The 14,763-nt window shown below is 36.8% G+C and overlaps 1 protein-coding gene across 11 annotated transcripts in view; it reads left to right on the forward strand.

Moving 5' to 3' along the window:
* Positions 1-14,763, forward strand: part of LOC107083665 (receptor-type tyrosine-protein phosphatase S-like) — a 272,199-nt gene that overhangs the window by 196,547 nt on the left and 60,889 nt on the right. For 9 of the 11 annotated variants that reach the window (XM_015373047.1, XM_015373045.1, XM_015373049.1 and 6 more), the window contains 6 exons: positions 1,706-1,975; positions 2,156-2,737; positions 3,386-3,522; positions 3,626-3,770; positions 11,995-12,315; positions 14,161-14,354. In XM_015373047.1, the coding sequence (XP_015228533.1) occupies positions 1,706-1,975; positions 2,156-2,737; positions 3,386-3,522; positions 3,626-3,770; positions 11,995-12,315; positions 14,161-14,354 (1,649 nt within the window). The remainder of the gene's footprint in view (positions 1-1,705; positions 1,976-2,155; positions 2,738-3,385; positions 3,523-3,625; positions 3,771-11,994; positions 12,316-14,160; positions 14,355-14,763) is intronic. The other 2 variants (XM_015373053.1, XM_015373055.1) reach the window with 1 other exon arrangement.

Here is a 14,763-nt window from a genome sequence, read left to right on the forward strand (position 1 = left end):
ACCTATATAGTAGCACACTATATTACCTAACCAGGCTTTTGAATTGGTATACGCTTTCAACATTTCCCTAACGTCTAGAAACTAAACCAAAAAACATATTTTTAAGAAGAGGACAGATCAATGTGTAAACGCTTCAATGTAGCCCCATGTAATGTGCTTGCTGGGATGCCTTTCTCAATCAGTTTTTTGCAGAATCATACTCTTTCACTTTATAGCTCTTGCATACTGTACACACGCAAACTCATGCCTACGCCAATGCAAAAACTATATATCTATAGTCATGCACACATATAAGTACTTTGCACCCGTCACGTCCCTCCTCTGAATCTCAAGTTTATAAAACTCCCTCTTCAATCCAGTCCCTTTCCATATCTTCAGAAATTATAACTGTCTTCCTCTCGTACTGGTATCCATTTCTCTTTTATTTCCATCTCTCCTTCCTATTCTCTAAAACTCTATTCACTGTTGATCCAATTCTGTTTCTTTACTCCTACACTGTGTAATAGTTAGCTTCCTACCTACAGTGGCTAGAGCGCTTTTTTTCTGTGTATTCTTAGGCACACACCTTGTTCCTCAATACCTATTTTGTGTTAACCAAGACTGCGATGTGACAATGTGCAATCATCACATTTTGTCACATTAGCTGAAGAAAAGCAAAAGTTTACACAGCAGTAAAACGGGTTACCCCCTGCCTCCCTTTACCCCTCTTCCAACCTTCCCTACTCTTTTTCTTCCTCTGTCACTCCTGACTGCACTGTTCTTTCTCCTACTATCCTTTCCTACGATGTTATTTCTGCTACCTCGTACTATTTCTCCTCTCCAATCGTCTTGTCTGGGCATGCTAGCGACCCTTCAGTTATATTCCTCAATGCATTTTATCTCAAGTTTTATATCTGATTTTGTTATCATTTACTCCTTGATTTACCTCGATCTATTTATGCATGCTGTCTGTGAAACTGATAGCTGCATCTATCAATGGAACCGTGTCAGATCTTAATAAGGCTTTGTCCAGTGGATCTACCCTAAACCACAAAAATCTGATTAAAGTTTCTCATCTTTAAGACAATTAGAAAGAAGAGCCAGGTGTTCACTGCAAATGTGTTCTAGAATTTGGTTAGACCTTACAGAGATGGTCACTAGTTCAGTAACCCTACACTTCCTGTGCTGTGGGAGAAGCCTGCAATGGCCTACTTCCTGTTTGGCATGTGTGTCTGTGAGGACAGGAAGTTCCAGGTTGCCGGGTTGGGCTTATGTGATTGAATTATCACATGGCCCTTACTACTATTTTACTCTACGACTTTGCGATCAGGTAGTGCTATAGTTTTCTGTGTTAGAAGTTCAGCCCCCAAAGATGAGAAACTCGTAATAGATTTTTGTGTCTTTAATTGTGCTGTGATGGGTCAAATATTGGTCAATGGAACCTTGTTGCTATGAATTGTTGCTTAACTGTTAATCTATATTGTTGCTGAAGCTATTCTGTTAGTTTAGTTATTTCCCATTATTTGTTACTTTTGTGTTTTTTTAAGTCTAGTTTTATTTATATTTTTTGTTCAAGTTCACATTTATCATGTTGAACTATTTGTGTTATGTAATTACTTGAGAAAGGCCCATCTTCATCTGCTTCTCTTGTTACATCTTTTTTCTCTTCCTTTTGACTCCTTGCCCTTTTTTGTCATCCTTTCCCTTTTCTCATGCCTTCTCCCAGTCCGGCGGGTACCTCCTCGCTTCTCCATTCTACCAACAAGTCAAGAGATAATGCCAGGTGGCAGTGTGAACATAACTTGCGTGGCAGTAGGGTCCCCCATGCCTTATGTCAAGTGGATGCTGAACTCTGAGGACTTGACACCAGACGACGAGATGCCAGTTGGCAGAAATGTTCTTGAACTGAGCAGTGTACGTGAGTCAGCCAACTATACGTGCGTGGCGATGAGTAGCCTTGGCATCATTGAAGCTGTTGCACAGATCACCGTCAAATGTGAGTGATAACTGAATTTGTGAAGGATGTACGATATACATAGAAAATGTAGGTTGTAGTTATTCTTGTTCTTGGTTTACTGAACAAAGCTAGTTGGTTAATGTTTGCATTTGCTTCAAATTTATAGAATGATCATAAATCAATACCTTTTCTCTCTGTCCTGCTATTTTGCCTTACCAGCTCTCCCCAAGCCTCCAGGTACCCCTGTGGTTACCGAAACCACAGCAACCAGTGTGACCATTACTTGGGACTCAGGAAACCCAGACCCAGTGACATACTATATCATACAATATCGAGCCAAGTCACCAGACAGCAAATACGAAACTGTTGATGACATCACTACCACGCGTTATAGCATTGGCGGCCTTTACCCAAACACAGAATACGAAATACGTGTCTCGGCAGTGAATTCAATTGGACAAGGTCCGCCCAGTGAACCAGTTGAAACTCGAACTGGCGAGCAAGCCCCAGCAAGTCCTCCAAGAAACATTAAGGCGCAAATTCTTCCCCAAAACACCATGATGGTGCAATGGGAAGAACCCGAGGAACCTAATGGGCAAATCAAGGGCTACCGAGTTTACTACACTATGGATGATGCACAGCCCATGAGCCTTTGGCAGATCCATAATGTCCAGGACAGTCTGATCACCACCATTCAGAGCCTAATTCCCCAAGAGACATACACTATCAAAGTTCTGGCATTCACATCCGTTGGTGATGGACCTTTTTCTGAGCCCATTCATGTGAAAGTACTGCAGGGAGGTAAGGATTTGAGTAGTTGTTTGGCATATAATACTGAATATATGTATATGTGTGTGTGTGTGTGTGTGTGTGTGTGTGTGTGTGTGTGTGTGTGTGTGTGTGTGTTAGGTAAACAGCACTGACCATCTTTGGATCATGGCTCATTTAGTTTGGTAGTTTCTATTAGGCACAATTAAAACATTTCATAAATAAGCAAAAACGTTAGATTTAGTTTGATTGACAACAGACAAATTCCATTTGCTAGAAGTCTATTAGCCATCTTTCCAAAATTATCCGAATAAGGAACAGGAGTGAACAGGCAAAAGAGTAAGTGGCCCACAAGACTCTTTTATGGGCATAGTTAGGGAAGAAAAGCCTTTTGTTCTGATAAATCAGGTGAGCTATGAAACGTAAAAGTCCAGCCCTGGATGGATCAAATGTGAAAAGGCATATAATGGCATTATGTCCAGTTGTTACAACTACTGTGGAATTATTTTGTGACTATACTTCTTAGGTTTCCTTTAAATCAAACTGTCTGTGTATTTGCCTACTTGCATTATTCTAATATCATTGTTTGGAAACTTAGCTACTGGTTATCATGGTTTAAACTCTATTAGCTTAATTGTCTTGAATCCCAATTCTTAAAATGTAATTTGCGCTTGTGTTCAGTTCCAGGTCAACCATCCAAATTCCAGGTGGGTGCCGTGTCAGACACTAGAATCGAACTGACTTGGGAACCCGCATATGAGAAAGAAGGAATTATAAGTTATGAACTTCGTTATAGGGAAAGCAATTTTGGCACGCAGGCAAGTGTCATATTTGATTTTCTGTTTCACAAAAGCTTTCAATGTCATGTTCAAAGAATATGTTTGTGTTAATCATTTTATATTTTCATATTTTGATTAATAGATGAAGAAAACATTTGGACCCACAAAATCATATGTTTTGGAAGGCCTTCGCCCCAATACAGAGTACCGCTTCTCCCTGGCGGCCATCTCAAACAAAGGCATTGGGGCCTTCACAAATGAAATTTCTGAGAGGACCTTGCAAGCCAGTATGTAGCCTTTTATTTGATCTTCTCCTTTTATTTCAGTTTTGCTAACAAAAGAAACTCTTGTTACAGAAACAAAACAATGATTCTTCCTTCTTTATGGACCGTAACTAAAATTACTTGAATTTATGTTGTTTTACTTTCCTGTTCTTTCGTCTAAAGTTTGCAATTTTTCCTCTGTTTTCCTTTTAGCCATTTGGTTATAGCTATGTTAAACTGGAAACAGTTACTAAATTGAAGCTTGTGGATACCATTTAATATCTATTTCTTTTTCTGACTGTTATCTGATGTTTTTGAACTTCTTTAAGGTTTGCCTTACTCTAATAAATGTTTACTTTATGTAGAACTGCAGTCGAAATAATGCATATGAGGCCAAAGGAACATTTTAATTAAATTCTGTGCACAGAAATTTGAATCAAAAACAAGGGTCTTAAGGGTAGTTTTTTTTCTTCTTTTAACTTTATTTCAACCACAGGAAGTTGGTACAACACATATTGCTAAAACACTTTCCTTTTGATTGTTTGAGTTCGAACCCAAAAGTAATTTGGCAAATCAGGCTAAAATGGCAATGGATTTTAAGTAATAACCACTTATTTTCCAAGATGGCATAGCATTTATCTAGTATTCTGAATTATTATTACTTTTAACTGTACTGTAATGCATGTTTCTATTAGCTCTAGATGTGCAGTGAGTGAATTTCTGAAGCCAACAGTGTAACAAACAAATATCTTAGCATTAAAGGTTTGTAAAGCGCTTACTGCACTTAATTTTTCTGATCTACAGTATCTCTTTTTCTTAGCGGTCTTTATGAATGCAAACGTTTCAGATTTGCTGGTGCAGATTCTCAATCATCAAGGTCATAGTCATTCCAAAAAAAGTTGAAAAAAATAATAATAATAATTCACTGGACTTTGGTTTACAAGTTGAAATAGAACGAGTCTTTGCTTTCTATATCTTAAATTGAAATGAAGATGGTTCTTATAATCGGCAAGTTTCCTAAGCAAGACTGTGGAAGCAAAGTCCAGTGGGTTGTTTTTTTTACTTTTTGGAAAAACGTTCCGATTGTAATAAGCCTTTGTCCAATCTGAAAGTTACTTAAAAAAGAAAAATCTAGTTTGGTTAAGTCCCTGTTAGGTGCAAAGCATATTTATATAAAATCTTTTATTCTTTTGCCTTAATTTCTTAACTTTCTCACAGAAGATATATGTACATATTTACTCTGCCATTTTAAACTTAAGTTGTTGTGGGTGGGTGTATATTTGGTGTTTTTTGTTTTCTTTTACTTTGGTTAATGGTTTATTTTTATTTTGTTGACAGCAAGTTCACATCCCACAAGACACAAAAAATGTTACTTCTCCTGAAAGACCACCAGGGCTCTCATATGAACTGTACATTTTTGATTTAATGTTGTTGGAGTAAAAAAAGACAAAAGATAGAGCAAAATGTATTCCAGCTGTCAGAACTTGGAAGGTGAACATTAGAGAACAGATGAAAGATAAGTGAGATAGGGGCTTATGGGAACTATTGTTCAAACTTTAAATAATGATACTTATTGTTGCTACTTAGAAAGAGGTGAAAAATGTATCAGCACCAAACCAGGGTTCTCTCCAGGACTTTTGAGCAGGCTGTCACTGCTGCACTGAAGTTAGGTCGATTCAGGGTTTTTTTATGAGCATATCAGCCCTTTGACAGTCTTGGCATACTCTCCTTCTGTTCAGCGCATTTAAGCACAATGGCTGGTTGCACTAAAAGTTGTCAAAATTGCACAAAAATAAAGACTATGTGCAATGATGTACATGACATCAACGTATCAACCAGAGGCGGAAGGCTGAAAATAGACATAACTGAGCCGGTTTCAGCTGGAATTCCAACTATTTTCATTTTGAAAAAAACAAGCAAATGGATGCCATTTTTACCTTTGTGGACGGAAAGATGTCTGCACTTTCCTCACAGTAACAATTTGAATCATTAGGTAATTCTGTGAAACAAATCAAGAATGTAATATGTGTTGTTGACACTGTTGGCTTAAACCTGGAGATGGAAGGCAAGAACCCAATCAGCTCAAAGAATTGTTCTTAATGTCCCTCCGTTTTGCGAACATGTTCTACGGGTGGTTTTTCAGTTGCTCCATTAAAATAATAATGAATTACACTTATGCCAAAAAAGTTCTGGTAAGAAACCTGATACCTAATAACCAGGAAACCTTAGTTATTAGACCATTTAACAGTTTTTTTAAGCTTATTCTCTTCTCTTTTACCACAAACTTTGTAATAACGAAAAAGAAAATAAGATGCCTTTGTGACAACATATTGTGTCCAGTAGTATAAAAAAACTGGTTACTGACAGTTGATTGTACCATGTCAGATTTACATGATAGTCTTAAGGTTAGATTTAGATCAAGGAAATGTTGGTACAAATCAGTATAGTGGTTTGCTTTTAAAAATAACAGTCCCCTTAAGATGATCTTATTGGGTCCTTTGACCACCAGACAGCTTAAATTAAATCAATATTCTGTAGTATAGATGTAGATTATAATAACTGCATTTGAAATAACAAGACATTTAGGTGAAACTTCTTCAGGGTTTAAATGCCATTCAAAGCCTAATGAAAATGTTAACTAGTCGCTATTTCACTGTATAGTACATAAAAAAAGCCTGATTTGGTAAGATTATTACTACTTTCAACAATGTAAATTTTTACTGTGACAAAGCAACATGGAAAAATGCATTGTGCATGAGAGACTGCAATGCTTTACTACACTGACAGTACTTTGGCCTATTTTTGGAAAGTTAAAGCAGAGCATCTTCAACAGTGACATAGGCGAGCCTTGGTGGTGGGAGCAGACTTTCTATAACACATTTTCTGTTTCTACCAGTGCAACTTGTTGGCTGTGCCTCGACATGTGAGCGTGGGGGCTTTGGAACAACCAATTCACAGCTCTTTTTTGTTCCTGCACAGAAAGTGCAGTCTTACTGCCAAGAACTCCACTTGCATGTGACACTCACTACTGCCCACTCGGGGTGCTGTTGGGCAGCTATCACTGAACTAACGATCTTTGATTCCTCCATGCATGAAAAAAAAACAAAAAAAAACATCTTTCTCCACCCCCATTTCTGTCTTGGCAATTCTTTAGTGTATGCACATATATCCACAAGTCTGTGTGTGTTTGTGATATTCTTGCCTGTTTTTGCATTTGTAAAGTGCAAGCAGAGTTGAAAACATCCCTCCTCCTTCTGTCCCTCTTCCTTCATCACTCTCCTCCAGTTCGGTCCCTCTCTTTGTCACTTTTTCCTTGTGGATTACAACTAAAATTGTTCTTGGAATGGCTTGGCGTCACTTTGTTCACTTGAGTCCCTCTTCCTTTTTATGTTTCATTTCTTATTTTATTTTTTTTTAATAAATACAGATCTTTGTATTTATCTTTTTATTCAGTTAAGTCTTTACCTTAAATATTAATAATTTGACACATCTCTCTCACCTGTATCTTTCAGCAGTATTTTCATACTATGCACTTCTTTTACTACAGAGAAAGTTAGCTGAGGCATACATACTGGGAGAATGGGCTTTTGAGCAAATATGATGGGTTTCAAGTCAAGTCTTGCTTAATATGAGACTATTTCTATATCATAACATGTGTCATAACAAAGAAGTAAATAGGCAAGGTTACTTATCAATCCATTTTATTTACATTATTTTACCCTGATTCTCATTGTTTGTTTTTCAAACCCATCTTTTTCTTGTACATTGAAGGTTCATTGCAAAGCAGCGGTCCCTAACATCACATTAGCATTCTAGCACTAAAGTCAGAATATTCACAGACAAAGCCAGACAAACTAAACATTTACTATTAAGAATAACTTGATCTTTTGGATGCTTTGAGGTAAGTGGTTGTTTGGTTTAGCGATTCAGTCTGCCATGTTCTTTAAAGTTGGATTTCTCTCAACAAATAGATCTTTTTATACAATGAGATACAATTAAGTAATTGTTTTTTGAAACTAACAGTTTTCCCCACACATAAAACTATATTTATTTTGTTTAGGTGCATCCAACATACAAATGCAATGAATTATTCTGACCACCGTTAAAAACAAAGAACTGCCATCATTGTGTCTCGTTCAGTGGTTTCCCTAAATGCATTGCTAATGTTTGAACTCACGAACTGAAGAGAAGTACATTCTTACATTTCCCTTTATGAGATAATGAACAAGTGTTCAACTTTGAACAGTTTGTTGTGGCTGCTACTGCTGTTCAGTAGCTTTAATTTGTTTTTATTTATCTTGCAAATAATTGAATCCTGTTTTGTTCAATTGAGGAAACCAAAGTACAAGTACACTTAAGCTTAATATCCCAGTTTAAAGATTGGCGTTGCTTTGTGTCAACAACACAAATAAATCTGATGAATGAAATCATCCTGAAGCTTTTCAGGATCAAAATTTCATTTTAGCAAAAAGGATGTTCCGTAACCTTTCAAATCCTACCTTTTTAATAAATGTACTGCTTAACTTGAATTTCTTACGAGTTATGATATGAAAGTTAACAACATATAAGGAAGTGTTTGGCAACACTAAAAGTCTAAAAAGTACAAAATGCTCAAGACAGCAAAAACTTCACAATTTTGATCATATCTTTCCAAAGCCCTGGATTCGCTCTACTGAGAATTGTGAGATAATCTAAAGATTTCTTTGGGTCCTCTAGCACCTGGCAGACTGAATCTCTTTGCCATGAAGTGGAAAGACAGACGGACATTACTTTTCAAATGTGTTTAATCTATTTTCCATGCTGAAAATGTTTACCAAATCTTGAAATTTGTGATCAGTCCAAGTAGCACTACCTGAGGTTTGAAATGGGAACTTTGAAGAGCATAATCCAAAGGAATTAAAATAATCCAGGAATGTGTCTATATTAATTTCAAAGTAATTAAATTCAACTGATACAAAAAAAACTATAAAATTAAAACAGTTTTATTAAATTTGCAAGATGCTCTTATTAAAAACGGCTCCCATACAGAAGTAAGACCTCATTTGGTATGCTACCATTATCAGACAAGATTGAAATCAGTTTCATATGACAGTTCAGACATGGCTGGAGAGGGTCCACAACCAGAAAGCTTAGAGGGGAATCCTTCCAGCTGTTGCCAGCTTTAAAACATGCTAACAACACTTGAGATAGACCCTGGGGGTGGTGTTGAAGGGCTGCTGGGCTCAACAGTGGCAGATAAGAATCCCATTTCATAGAGTCAGAATTAATTTCATGCTCAACTATGAGCTCTGAGCCAAGGCCTGGGATTGTCAGGCTTTGTTACATATTTAGATTATACCTAGACCCTGCCAGTAGCCAGTCAAAAGCCATCTCTAAAATTAAAGTGGCAGATTCTAAATCCCCTGTATTTAACCAAACAAGCAGTTTAGTCCTCCCACTTAATGTAATTGCACAAGGTTTTTAGATGTATTGGAATATCTGTGTGAGCCACACCATGGCCATTTGGTGTCTCAGGGATTAATTCTGTAATGATCTACAAGAACAGACATGTCATTTGAGGTTTCTGATGCAGTCCATACACAGAAATGTCCTCTGACTTTAATAGCAAATGCTTTTGCTATTTATGTTCACGTTAATACTCGACGATGAGTCACAGCCATTGTAGTTGTAGATCAGCAATATTGTCCTCTATTGCTATATAACTATACCTAGAAGAGGAATAAAATGGCAGACATGACCAGATATGTCATGTCATTACATATTACAATGAAAGTTTAGGATAACTTCAAGGAAAGTGTCTGAGGAACTTCTTTTGTGGATGCATAGTTCTTGTGTCCATAATCCCAACAATTGCCTCCCTATGATACTATGGATTGACCCAATCCAGACTTAAATCATTATCAAGGATAGGGATGCCTGTGTGCTGTGATAACCTCCATCCTGTCAGATTTATAGCTCCTTTCTTCTTGACTAAGAAGGAGAATGATGCAGTCATTCTTTGGCGGGGGAAAATTTGCAAATACAATATGGGCAAAGGAAAGAAGCTGCATGGCTCAAATCCAGTAAAACCTTAAGTAAATAAGCCCATTGGACACAGAAAAGTGTTTGGGAACTATGAGTATGCCCCCGTTTTATTTCTGTGCTCATAAACAGTGTGGTTTTACAGAGGAAGATATCTTTATATTCAAACTAAGTTGTTTTTGTTTTGTATTTTTAAAGCTGTGCCCCCAAAGCTACATTAGGCTACAAAATTTTCATTATAGTTTTATAAATTCCGTTATGCATTTTTTTTATGTTGCTGATGGTAATGTCTTGTTTCTTGGCACTATCAAACTGGCTGCAAGCTTCTCGAAGACACATAGACATAGGGCTATGAAATGGGATTTATTTGAGGAAATTGCCAAAAAGGAAGGATGTTTTTTGTCCCTGGCCAAGTTAACAAGCGTAGAAAATCTAGATAATGAATTTTCCCCCACTGGCTTTCCCCTCTCAGTATTGTGGACCCTCTGGCCCAACGATACAGTATTAAACAGAGCTGGCTACAGCACAGCAGCAACTCTCTCACTCCTGCTCAACCCACAGTGGGTCCAAACGGTTTTATCAGTGGATAAAAATAGCTGTGTAGGTAACTTAAACAAGAGTTGATGACAAAATTGATAATTTACTCAAAGGAAAGGAAAGAGTTGCTGCTCCCTGACTCCAGAGTAAGAACGCTCTGAAGTCAGGTGCTGTTGGTAAGAAAGTCTTAAAAGTTTAATATTTTTGGGAGACAGGTACGTATAATACAGACAATGCTTGTGGTTCATTTTTATTTGTCTGTTGATGGTATATTTTGTCTTTTTTGTGAGCCTCTGTTCTTTTTTTTTTTCTTTCTTTATGTTGATTTACTTATGTTGACTTTATGTTTTCTTTAGTCTGGTGTGAATATTATTTCCCCTCTGAGACACTTTTGTTAAAGGATTATTTTACATTACCTTTCTTAATTTTACAACTTTTTTTCTGTATTGTCTCTTATTGTTGAATGAATAGTTTTTTATCTTTGTTTTTGTTCTTCATTTAAACTTGTTCTGTATACCACATGTTTTTTAATGCTTTTTTACATAAAATGTAATAATGAACTGGATTTTAAAGTTGGAAGAAGGATATATTAAAAAAAAAAGCATAAGCACTAAAATACGTTTCTCCTGTGCTGGAAAAAAAAAATCAGAAAACATTAAGGATTTTAAAACTATGCATCATATCTCAAAAAACACTTTGACCAAAACATTTTAACCAGTGATCTATGATAGTCTTCGGAAAATCTATTAAGACTCTCTCCCTCCATTAAAAATGTTCTATTATTTTTACTTTTGTGTCCATTGAGTGTAGAGCAAAGATAAAAGCTTTGGTAAATAATAATTTGCCCTTAGTTTTAGGAACATAGGAATCATTTTTAATGACCCTCATCTCATAGAAATATCTCGATGCAACTTTTTAATTTTCCATACGATACTGATATTAACTTTGACCAATACGGACATTGACCTGATATATCATCCCGAATTATACATATTTTCATTACTTATTTTGTACAGTGGGATGTTAGAAAAGGATTAATCGGTGACAATACTGAAAGAACAACCCTGAATGATTGTCTATATGTATCAGAACAACTGACCCATGTTCTGTTGTACAATGACTAACTTTAAACATATATAGAGCTAATATCTAAATCTAAAATATCAGACATTAGCAGGCTGATATCTGATATTTTAGATACAGGTCAATATGATCCAATGTACGTTTTTGACTGACATAATAAATCTATAATTTCAAAACATCCCCAATTTTTCACAACGATTTAGCTTGAAGATATCTGAGTTGAACCAGCAGCAAACACCAGTCCTATCAGTACTTTTAATAAAATTATGTTGATAGATTTTACCGTCCAACTTTCACCAAAACCAGATACTGTAGCCGTCTTGGTTCATTATCACATTTTCTGTGTGGTGTTGTCCATTTTTGCATTTTAATTTGACATCTGCTTGGTACTTGTTTTTATTTTGCTTATATTTTAGTTTTTGGTTGCCAGTTTTATTTAATTATTCCTGTTGTTTGTTTCAGTTCAGATTTTTCCTTTTTTTCATTTTCTTTATCTCTCCCATCTTTTTATTTGTTCGCTTTTCACCCTTCTTCCTTCCCCAACCTCCTCATCCTCTGCTGCCCCCTTTCCCTCCTTCTTCCCCTCCTGTCCTTTCCACCTCACCAGAGCCCTCAGCTCCCCCTCAGGAAATTAAGTGCAGCACCACCAGCTCCACTAGCCTTTTGGTAAGTTGGCGCCCCCCACCTCTGTCGAGTCAGAATGGTGACCTGACGGGGTATAGGGTGCACTACCAGGTGTTGAGCCCTTCAGAGGAGGCCAGTGATGATACAGAGCCCGTGGAGAAGCCATTGTTGCCTCCGAATGAAGAGCGAGTGTTGCTGCAGCAACTGGAGAAGTGGACCCAGTACCGCATCACTGTGTCTGCCTCAACAAAGGTTGGATCTGGCCCTGAGAGCGAGCCCCTAATATGCCGGACAGATGAAGATGGTAAGTCTCTTTTGTGGAGACCTGGCCTTATCAGTTACAAACATCCTTTCTGCTTCTTGAAAATAAGAGGAAGTTGCTTTGCCATTCAAATAGCAGTTGAAATACAATATGTCTGATCTTTACTTAGGAATATTAGTTTCAAGTCTCCAAATCAGGTGTTTAAAATCGAACTCCAAACAAAGTCACAACTCAGAAAGTAAGAGGTCCAACCCAAACCTTAAGATCCATTGTGCCTTTGTGGACAAATCCGTTAAAATTTACATCACTAGGCCGTGTCTTCACAATTTTGAGGTTTCTTTTTCTCAATTTTAATGTTTCATAAATAAAAAACAACATCAACAAGCTTGATCCTCCTCTTCATAAGACTGTTTAACATCAACAGTGTCTTCAGTCAAAGGCCTTTGCAGATCCATTGCATAAAGACAGCCACATAAGAGCCTTCCTGAGATACAGTATTAGCCTTGGATTTGTGAAGTTAGTATTTATTGAGATCAGTGCAGTACAGATTGATATCAAGACGGAAATCAAAAAGTTTATCAATTGTGCAGCCCTTTAAAAAAAAATAAGCATAATGAATATTTTCACTCATTTGTAATTATTATTTTATTAATGAACTAACAACTTTAAGCATAGATATTATGACTGGGTAATATGTGCAATCTATATGAACAATCTACAATGGCCATACCTGTCTAAGTGCTTATGGTTACAGCAGACTGCAGTTGGGATGAAAATGGAATATATATTCATTTATAAGAATGGAATAAAGCATCTCAGATAGGAAAATTATACAAGATAGGGAAAAAAAGGTAAGGATTAAATAAGTACACCTTAAGTGGTTTTAAATATTCTACTCAGACTTCTAAAAGAGACATTTTTGTGCTAACCACGCTACTAAAATGGAAAGATATATGCAGTTTATTTGTTTTGATTTCTCATAAAAGAAAGGGCTGCCACTGTGCACAAAAAAGGATTTTTTTTTAATTATTATTAAGTTTACTTTTAATATTTAATGCACTTTTATTTTGTTTCCCCGCCCCTCCACGTCTACCTTTTAGAATTTGGTACAAAATAGGGAAGTTAAATAAGCATTTTCTCTGACAAAACTTAATAAGGACCCTCATATGACACAGAGTTTGACAGCAAAAGCTAAACCCCAAACTGAGACATAAAAGTCGGATCTAGTCACAGAACCCATGACTCATATTGTCTTATATTGGCTTTCATTCTGCATAGCCTGTTTGGCATATTTCATACTGGCCTTTTTGGCATTTGTCTGACAGGGACGTTTTTTTTTAAATACTCTTAGTGACAGTTACTGAGTTAAAAGGAAGAACAACTTATCCCAACTGTCACTTAAATAACCAAAACATTGGTTATAAAGTTGAAAGGTGCTGGACAGAGGGTGGGATGAGTTTGTCTTTTAGAGAAGTGAAGAAGACCTCAAGTGTTTGTGGCGAAGCAAATAGAAGCTGTTTATGGGGAGGAGTCTTATTCTGGGCACATTTATCTAAGAAAAGGATTTTCCCTGCCACCTCAAATGGCCTGAATGCTAGGCCCGCCATAAAGGTTGGTCATTATGAGTAAGTGGCAAGGCTTCTCACCGTCAACAGACATAATGAAAGGGTGGAGGTTACACGAGAAAGAGGGCAGGATATATGAGAGAAAAAAAGGCCTTGCACTCAGTGTTGTATTCTGTGTCATCTATTTGATGTATAATGTTTTAAGACATATCTGTATGAGGAGTCTATTGGATTTTGAGAGTTGCACTAGTTTGTAATAGTACTGCATGTTTATCGTCTGATTTTTGGATTTTTTTGTTTTTTTGTTTGTTTTTTTTTAAAGTTCCTGGAGCTGCACCGAGAAGAGTTGAAGTGGAGGTCCTCAACTCCACATCGCTCAAAGTAATGTGGCGTTCTGTGACACCAGGAAAACAAAACGGTCAAATTCGTGGCTACCAGGTTCACTACGTGCGTGTGGAAAATGGCGAGTCAAGGGGGCTTCCCCTCATCAAGGATGTCATGCTTGCTGATGCCCAGGTATGATCATTAATACTTAGATTTTTTCTTTAAAATGCTAATCACAACCACATATGCTTACATGTACCATGGAAAACAGGCTGATGACTTGGCAACATTTTAGCTTGATTCACCTTGAACTTGTTTCATTGGTCAAAGTGAAGAAATCATTTACAAATATAAACAGGTTAGGCTGGAGAATAAACCATAATGTGTATACAAATTTGCCCTGCATTCATCAAAAAACAAACTTTGATTTTGGCATCTTTCTTTACAAACAGTTGGTGCTTTATGATGTCACTACAGCACAAAGAGTAATGTCATAGATGTTACCGCTTGGATAATATTTCATGCTGCTGTAACACATTCCTTTTTACCTCAACCTGCTCAAAAACAGCAGCTATTAATGCAGTATATATATATATATATA

This window comes from Cyprinodon variegatus, unplaced genomic scaffold (assembly GCF_000732505.1).
Source record: "Cyprinodon variegatus isolate N-32 unplaced genomic scaffold, C_variegatus-1.0 Scaffold80, whole genome shotgun sequence".
Taxonomy (NCBI): Eukaryota; Metazoa; Chordata; class Actinopteri; order Cyprinodontiformes; family Cyprinodontidae; genus Cyprinodon; species Cyprinodon variegatus.